Genomic DNA, 9,432 nt, shown 5'->3' on the forward strand with positions numbered 1-9,432 from the left:
GAATTATGAGGGAATGCTGGAAGAAAGGCTAAACAGAGAGGCATTAGGTCCTCTTCTACAGAACCTTCTCTTCTGTGTTGAGGTGTTTGGACAGTGGGTATCCATGGAGAACTAGAATAAGCAAATGCCACATTCTATTTGATATCTATTTGCATGTCATCTAGAAGCCTCTTAGAGCAGTAACTATATTTCTGTCTCATCATTATTCACTCCTAAGTGCACACAATTTCTGGCCTATCATAGGTTCTCAATAAATCCTTCTTACATCATTCAAATGTATGAAATGCATGAAAACTCTCTGGTTTTAAGGAGTGGTTCCGAATACTGCTTATTAGATAAATAGCTATTCTGTTTAAAGCTATCATAAAGGGCCTCCCCAGTGGCACAGCGGGTTGAGCGCAACGCTGTGAAGCTGTGCACAGCCTCTGAAGCGTGGGTTCGATTCCCTGCTGGCCAGGGTGATTCCCACATGGCATGGCAGACCTCTTCTGTCTCGCCCACTGCTCCCCTCAGCAGTGTATTTCGGTTGTCCACCTGTTCTGCTCCCCGCTGTATCTCTGGTGAATCCTCTCACCCTCCTGGTCTGTACCTCAGCTCTTGTATAAAAATAAATAAATCTTAAAAAAAAAACCTTTCATAAAGTTAAGAACTTCAATCACTTATAACCTTAGTTCTCGTATTTTATGCTTGAAAAATTCCCATTAGAAAAAATAAAAGTCTATCCTATTTTAAACTCTTTGATCATTTTGGTTGATTGTTTTCTGGATAGCCTTCAACTTTATTTTGTCTTTGTGAAGGTTTCTGGAGCACCTGAATTTGTCTCTTGCCTGTAAAATCAGAGGAAGATGAGTTTATTTCTTGTGACTTTGGTATTTTCTCTTAATTAATTACTAAATGAAATGGAAAAATAACTCTTATTTGGAGAGCATGCTAGGGGATGGTGGCTCACAGGCTGAATGCCAAGGTTTTCCTAATGCTGTCCAAAGACTAACTCTGTAATTAGCTCCAAGGCTCAGCAAGTTGGCACTTAGCAGTTTTGGAGGTGTCAATGAAATGAACTGGGTGGTTAAAGATGCCCAGATGATTGGATAAAATTGGACTCAGGGCTACTCCTGCACTCCAGGAAATCCACTTATCCTCAAAGTGAACAAGTAGCTTCAGTTTCGAGATGAATTATTTTCCATGCATGGATTGGCTTGTTTTGTTCAGTTTTACTTTGAGTGTTTGAGGTTATCTTTTCGACGTAACAGCTAAGCCCACGACTTCCTTTCTCGTAAAACCAAAACAAAAAGGCTGCTATTCAGGTACCTTGTGTGTGTGCACATGTATATCTGGGATCAAAGTCAGCTATATAAAGTCCTAATTCTGTGTGGGTTCAAACACATTTCAAAGCTTTAGGATCCTGAAAGGTTTCACTCTGCTTCCTGAAGACCTGAACACGGCTCCCAGAAAGTCATGCCTTGCTTTGGATTCCAGAGGCCTGGAGCTTGGCTGGACCTGTCTTCAGGGACTTGGCCCTGCACTGCCTTGTTTTCTCTTCTCTTCATCCCTGTCTTCTCCACAGGTGAGTGAAGCTTTTGGAGCAGGAGGGTGGAGGAGGTGTTTCTCCCACCAGGGTTTCATTTCTTTTAGTAGTCAAGGACAGTGATTTACAACAAGGCTAGAAGCTAAATAAAAACTCTAATTGCTTGATTTAGATGGCTCTGGATTCTAAGGTCTGCAGGGGACAGTTGGCAGTAGTGAAGAGGCAGAAATATGGTTCCTAGCAGAGGGCCAGCCCGTAGGGGCTTAAAGAATACGTCTGAATTAGTTTTGGAGATCAAGCAATTTCAGACACTTCTGTATGATAAGAAGAAAATATTGTAAGGTTAAGAGACTTAAGAGAAAAAAAAAAATGCCCACAGTCCTTAATACATTTGAGTTTGGAACCAGGACAAGTTCAAAATTTCTTTTTTTTTTTTAAAAATATTGACTTAAGCAAATCATTAGAAGTTTCTTTCTGATTCAAGGTTTAAGGTCCTCTAATTCACTTTTATAAGCTAGTCATCCCGCTTGTTTAAAATTTAAGCAAATAATGGGAAGAATGCCTTCTTTATGCAATTAAAAGTTTTAAGGTCATCTTAATCCATTTTATAATCTAGTTAACTATGTAAAAAAAGAAAGTGCTTTGAAACTATTTAAAAAACAAAAAAATAAAAGAAGGAAGAGAAAAGAAGGAAAAGAAAGGATGCCATTAATTAAGATTAATTGCTTCTGCTGTGTGACCTACTACCTGTGGACTTCAGATGCAAATTCCCCAGTTTTCTGGTGAAGTTCTTCAGAGGTTGATGCCAGCTTATATGGCTTAAAAAGGGTGAGCATTTCCATTGAACTTCAACTTGGTCTCTCTGTGGACTGTCTCAGTTAAGAAACCATGTAATTTGTTTGAAATAATGCTCAAAATGGTATTTGATGATTTAATTTTTACCAAACAAGAAATTTTCGAGTACATCTTATTTTACAGTTTTGGACAGGTAAAGATTAAATATGCTTAGAAGTAATAAAATTTCCTTCTTAGGAAATTCATCTTAATCTGGAACTGGGACCCTTCCATGGTAGATAATGGAAATGAAGTGTGACCAGATTTAGTGTTGGTAATTGAGAGCTTGCCCAGGGGAAGGCGGGAAACTTGGTCTTCTAGGCTTAGAGTTACTACAATAAGGATTATTCAGTGCCCATTTGATCAGAATGTAATGGACGCTCCCAGGAGTTTATAAGCCAAAGGCAAAGTTTGAACATATATAATTAGTACATGAAAACTTTAATACAGAGCAGAGCTTGATTAAGTACTGCATTGGAGTTGTAACAATGTCAAGGATGATTGGAGGCTATCTCCAATAGGCAGACATGAGTTTTGAGGAAGGAGACTGTTGTCTAACTAGGTAGGGCTGTGCATTAATGATGGCAATGACAGCTGCCGTAGTGTTTGCTCTACTGAGGACAGCTATTGTTCAGTACAGGAGCTTGGGAAAAAGTACTGGTGCCTCCAGTATACAGGAACAGCTGTCTTGGAACCTTAAACAGGAGTGATAGGTTGAGATTAGATCATGAAAAACAATGACTATTATTTATTATTTTTTCAATCAATGAATGGTATGTAAGGCCATCAATGGGTTTGGGCAAGATTAATGGCATGGCTTACCCCAAGTTTAGAGTGTTACTTACATGACTGATTTGTGAAGCTAGTTGTAGGAAGGAAATATGACATGAGGCCACCATATTTTTGATGATATGAGCCTTTTGTTATGTAGAACTGGCCTCCCTAGTCCTGTAGAAGCCAGAAGGAAAAAGAACAAAAGACTACGAGAGTGTTCAACTGAAGGAGAGGGAGGCGGAAGAGGTGGTGAAGGCTGGGGAAGCCCACATAAGTGAACAGCAGGGTTGCCTCAGTCTAGAGAGGAAACGACCCGGTGCCCTTGCTCTGCGGCTTCCTCTATCTAACACATCCCTTACTCTATGGTGTTAATACTAGGGAAGGGGAGGTTGGTACAGTGAGCCAAGGTGCAGCTATTCATGGGTGTTAGAGAAGCAGGGCCAGGTGAGTGTAGGCAGAGGTTTTCAAGGTATGCTTTGAGTGATAATATAAGATTCTGTATCTCAACCTCTAAAATTAGCCTTACTACGCATTATAGTTCCTGAACTATATATAGTTTCTATGATTCTATTACAGACTTAGACTACCAAAGTTGGAAGGCGCTTTGATATCATCAGATCTTACTACATATGAGGGAAAATAAAGGAATGTCATGGGGGAGGCAAGACTTGTCTGAAATTGCAAATTGCACAGTAGAACTAGGTCTTCTCTTTCTGACACCAGTGTTCCTTCTGTCATACCAACTGCCTTAAGAAACTATTTTCCAGTAAGGAAATACCTTTATGGAGAGTGGTTAAAAAACAGCTGAGAGATGAAGGGAAACTGGGGTGGGGGAGAAGGACAGGGGTATGCAAGGGTGATGGGTGTGCTGAAGGGCTGAAAGGTGAAGCTGGAGGGGGCCTCACAATGATAAACCTTGCCTGGCTCAAGTTTTGCCCTGGGTTGACTGTAGGTGAGCATACATTCACTGTGTTTCCTTTGGGTTTTCCATGTTAGAGATGCATGTGACCCAGCCTGCAGTGGTCCTGGCCAGCAGCCGGGGTGTTGCCAGCTTCGTGTGTGAGTACGGGTCTTCAGGCAATGCTGCTGAGGTCCGAGTGTCAGTGCTGCGTCAGGAAAGTAGTAAGATGACTGAAATCTGTGCTGCAACATACATGGTAGAGGATGAGTTGACCTTCTTAGATGATTCCTCTTGTGTTGGCACCGCCAGTGGAAGCAAAGTGAACCTGACCATCCAAGGGCTGAGAGCCACGGACACAGGACTCTACATCTGCAAGGTGGAGCTCATGTACCCTCCACCCTACTACGTAGGCATGGGCGATGGAACCCAGATTTATGTCATTGGTGAGCAAAGTCAAATCACTAAGTTGACATCTTTTGCAGTAATCTTTTTTTTATTTTTTGCATGAATACATTTTGCTCCTTAATTCCAGGTGGTTCATCTTTAAGGACTGTGGAAATTCTCTGTAAGAATTCTTTGGAATATCATGCAGTAGTCTTGCTTATTATGGTGGTAAACCAAGCAGCACCCATATAAGATCAAATGGGTCAGGGAAGGTGATAACTATGATGAAGTTTGGCCTTGTGCCTTTGATAGGACACTGTTGGGGAGGCAGTGCTCATATAACCCATTTACCTAGGGGGTAGCAATATTATTTAGGGGTGTAGCAATATTATTTTAGGTGGATTTGGGGGCCTAGAAGCTCAAATCTCTTCCTATTTTCATCAATGGGACAATTAGAGCTTTTGCTTTTTGTTGCAGATCCAGAACCATGTCCGGATTCTGATTTTCAACTCTGGATCCTTGCAGCAGTTAGTTCGGGGTTGTTTTTTTACAGCTTCCTCATCACAGCTGTTTCTTTGAGCAAAATGGTGAGTATGATGCTGACAACGCACCATTTTTGGTAGGGATATGTTTAGTCATAACAACTGACCAAATGATGCTGTTGAGTTTTCTCGAGATGAAGCAATAAATGAGGATGAGGAAGGACAGTGGTAACAAGCACACTGAAACCCTTGGCATTCGTCTTTGGAGGTTTCAGGATGACTAATATTTTAGATGAGTATGTTTGACATTGAATGTTTGTGTGCTTCTGAACAGGGTTTCAGTTTGAGTAACTGTTTGAACAACATGGGGCAGCTGTTTTGCTCTTTATCCTCATGACAATTGCACGTGAAACACAAAATTAGATTGGGCAAAGTTCTGTTGGAGACCATTGGGTTGGTGCCACCTTTTGTGACCAACTTGTAGCTTTTTACACAGTGCCTGACCAGGGTTTCCTGTTACCCCAGTCTGCTTAATGGGAAGTCTTGTCCTCCCTTCCAGTCCAGTAAGCAAAAACCCCAGCTTTTATTCATTATAGTTAGTGGAAGAAGAGATGGATGTATAGAATCAGGCCTCCTACCAGAATTTCTGACAGTCCCTTTCACTTACCTCTAAGATTATCATCCAACCTTCTCCCTTTTCTCTTCTTCCTTTCCTCCATCATTCCCTCCACCTCTATTTCAAGATTCTTGACTCAACCTGCTCATTTGCTGTAACTTCTTCCTACCTCATTTGCTACAAACTGCTACACAGGCTAATAGACTAAACCTCAATTTATGAAGTGGCAACTACTGCAACAGAAAAAAGTAATAAAAAGCATGTGATGAGTGGAGATGAGAAATACAGCTCTCAAGCAGAATAGTTAAGTCTATGATCAAGCTCTCACAGGCAAGATCCAGGCATTTTGGGTGTTCTTTATAAGTTTTCTCAAAGTCTCTTTCTCTTACCTTCTATTCAAGGGGAAATGGTTGCTATTTTACATCAATAACACAGTTATTTATCTGAAATTAGTTTTAATAGCAGAATCAAGAAAATCTCCTGGGGCTTATAATTCTGTATATTGTGAACATTTTTTAGTGGGGTCAGGATTTACCATTTGTTGAGTTCTATTATGATTAGAAGTGGCTTCTGTATTCCTCAACAATAATTGTCTCTTTTTGTGTTTGGCAGCTAAAGAAAAGAAGCCTTCTTACTACAGGGGTTTATGTGAAAATGCCCCCAACAGAGCCAGAATGTGAAAAGCAATTTCAGCCTTACTTTATCCCCATAAATTGAGAGACCATTAAGAAGAAGAAAGACCATTTTCCAATTTTGAAGAGTGGAGGCAATTCTGACTTTTAAAAATCGCTATCCAGCAATTTTTGTTTGTGTATTTGGGGGGGGAAATTCATCTCTCTTTAATATGTGAAGCTGGATGCAGAACCCAAATTATAGTACTATAATTTAAAGTAAAGGAGCAGGAAAAGCAGAACTGGGATGTTTCTGTCACATCAGATCTAATTTTAGTAAAAGCATCACTTGGGAGCAATACGGGGGTGCAACATGATGTGAGATCAAGGAACTAAGTTAGGGACTATTAGAGTTCAAGGGAAGTCAAGGATGGGAGTGAAGGAGAGAATGTTCCTGTACACACCTTGTATTTACATGTGAGAAGTTTGTACCTGAAATGATGTTTTCAAGTCAAATTTTGGTATCATGTAATTTTTCTTAACAAATAGAAAATTGCATGAAGACTAAAAAAGAATCTGACCTGACTATGTTCTAGCCAGAGATTGCAAAGGTTGTATTGTACCAATATGTATTTTTTATTTGATAGTATTGAGGATGGGAGCCACATGTGCTTTTGTGTATTTGCTGATGGTTTGAATATAAACACTATATGGCAGTATCTTCCCACTCGGGGTTCAAGGGAAGTTTTATGGAAGGGCTCAGGACACTAACACACCAGGACAGTACAGGATCACTTGTTAACTGGCTTGGAAACTAGACAAAGTGAGAACAGACTCTTGCAGATATGTTGGGCTGCACTGGTGTTGACATGTGCTTTGGGCTTTTATGCCAGGTCCTTTCAATGGTTTGCAAGGAAGTCAAGCTGGCGGTATGTGAGTTAACTTGATATAATGCCACCATCAAGGAAATGGCTCCTTCTAGGAGTCTTGTAGTTATGAATTTCAAGGACGCTCCAATTTCTTATACATGGTTAATTCCATGTATAGGGGAAAAAAAAGCAGAAGGTGGGAGAACGGGGTGCATGAAGGTCTCTGAAAACCAACACTGTTGGTATTTTATTAACTCAACATTTTCCATGAAAATGCAGCAACATGTATAATATTTTTAATTAAATAAAAATCTATGGTGATTGTTTTCCAGCATTGTCTTTATCTGCCTTCTTTTTGAGTATCATGTTTGGATTTATTTTTGCTTGATTCATTCAGTAGTGATTGGAGTCTCCAATATTAGAAATAGTAGAAAAACCCAAAAGGAAAAATAATGCTTCATGAATTAGCTGTCCACCAGTCCTTTACTTGCAAGCCCTTCTTGGAATTCATCCTCTGTCCTTCTGATTCTTCACAACCATTTGAACCATAAAGATAGCACAATCCTATAGAAGCACACAGCATTCTCCCTAGCACAGGTTTTCCCTTTCTCAGCTTAACCTGTGCACCGATTACAGTTGCCATGGCAACCCCAATGTTGGTAACTGTGCCCCTGTAGCCACTGTGATCTGCTTATGTGCATAAAGCTTTCCCTTGCAGCTACAGTTGCCACACGAATTTTTCCACAAATGTGGGAAAAACCAACCTGTGGTCCTGTGTTGCTATCAGTTGGCAGACATAGGCCTGGCCCACTGAACTCTCTGTGATTGCTGGTTAATCAATGTGTTGTCTCAGCCTGCTTGGTTTCCATTCCAAGTTTCCTATTCTTGACCTCCACATCCTGTTATTTGTCTTGTGCAATGATTCTTAGTGTGGAGAGGGACCACCTGTATCTCAGACAACTGGATCACTTAATTAAAACACTGATTTGAGTGTTTATTTTAACTTCAGATGTACTGAATCAGAATCCTTGGGCCATGGGGCCAGAAGGTTGTTCTCCAACAAATTTTCCAGTGCTTTTTAACCTATTAAGTTTTGAGAATTGATCTTTTTTTCCATCAAGTGCTAACAAACAAATGAGACAGCACCTATGAGCATTCCATTCTGTTAAATAAAAATGGATAGGTGTTTCAATATGTGGTAAGAGTAACTATCTAAGAAGAGACCTACTGAGTGGGAGACTATACCTTTTGCTGTCTTGGCCTTTGGTTGGAAACGATGAAAAACACACAATTAGGAAGCCCCAGTGGATAGTATGATGCCACTTATACTCCTCCAAATGTCTTTAGAGGGACTACTCGCTTCCATAGTGATGGCAGATCCAAATGTCAGAGAAGTCTTTAGAAAGGGGAGTTTGCAGGTGTTTTTCAGACATCATTAGATAATGAACTACTTTACATAAGCTTAGTATCTCCTCTAATCTTAACTGTTCATTGAAGGAAGAATTGTCCTATTCATTCAGTCTCAATCTTGAAAAATACTTCTTAGCTCAAAAAAGGTTCCTTTTTGGCAGAAGAAAGGGACAAGAAAGGTTGTGACTTGGAGTTCCACTGAAAAGGGAGAAAAAATTATAAGGGGGGCATCTGAGCACCAGATGAAAGCCTCTTCTAATCTCAATTTTGTTTATAAGGGCTTATAAGGAAGAGACATTGCCTCCAAGTCAGAGGACCAATGATCTTCATCACTATTTCTATCCCTGGGATTAGGATACTGGACAAGCCTAAAGGCTCCACTCATCTAAATGAGGCTTCGTCCACCATGAAGGAGAAGCCTGGATATTGTTTCCTCCTCTCTGGAATGACCAATCTTAAGCAGGAATGCAGATGATGAGTGGAGCAGGATAGAGCTGTCAGTGGCAGGCCTCCCTGGTGGTGCAGCAGGTTGAGTGCAGCGCTGTGAAGTTATCCACAGCCTCTGTTGCATGGGTTTGATTCCCGGCTGGGCAGGGAGATGCCCACATGGCACGGTAGACCTCTCCTGTCTTGCCCGCTGCTCCCCTCAGTGGTGTATTTCAGTCAGTCTGCCTGTTCTGCTCCCCGCTCCATCTCTGGTAAATCCTCTCATCCTCCTGCACCTCTGGCCTGTACCCCAGTTCCTGCATAAATAAATAAAATCTTTAAAAAAAATTTAAAAAGAGTTGTCAGTGGCTACATGGGTCAGCTACAATTGTAATCGATCCCCAGCAACTTCTGCTCATCTCTTTTTTTCCAGTGTGTTACCTTTATTTCTGTTACTTCCTGTTTTCCTGTTTCTCACCCCAAAGTATCTTTATCCCTATTTTCATATCCATCAAGATTCAGCTGATACTTCGAGTCCACGTGGATTTCTCCCCTTCAGTTTCACAACTGTACTTGGTTTCCTGTCTAATGTCAAATGTG

The 9,432-nt window shown here is 40.7% G+C and overlaps 1 protein-coding gene across 2 annotated transcripts; it reads left to right on the top strand.

Annotated features, from left to right (window-relative positions):
* Positions 1-1,455: 1,455 nt before the first annotated feature.
* Positions 1,456-6,233, top strand: CTLA4 (cytotoxic T-lymphocyte associated protein 4; the record flags this gene model as incomplete). Of its 2 annotated transcripts, XM_084241479.1 has the most annotated exons (4): positions 1,456-1,564; positions 4,130-4,477; positions 4,896-5,005; positions 6,129-6,233. In XM_084241479.1, 4 exons carry the CDS (start codon positions 1,456-1,458, stop codon positions 6,231-6,233), a joined length of 672 nt encoding a protein of 223 aa, XP_084097605.1. The 2 variants fall into 2 exon arrangements, with proteins under 2 accessions (XP_084097605.1, XP_084097606.1); XM_084241480.1 differs by lacking the exon at positions 4,896-5,005 and having other exon boundaries at positions 6,129-6,196.
* Positions 6,234-9,432: the final 3,199 nt, after the last annotated feature.

Source organism: Talpa europaea (assembly GCF_964194135.1).
Source record: "Talpa europaea genome assembly, chromosome: 1".
In the NCBI taxonomy this organism is placed as follows: Eukaryota; Metazoa; Chordata; class Mammalia; order Eulipotyphla; family Talpidae; genus Talpa; species Talpa europaea.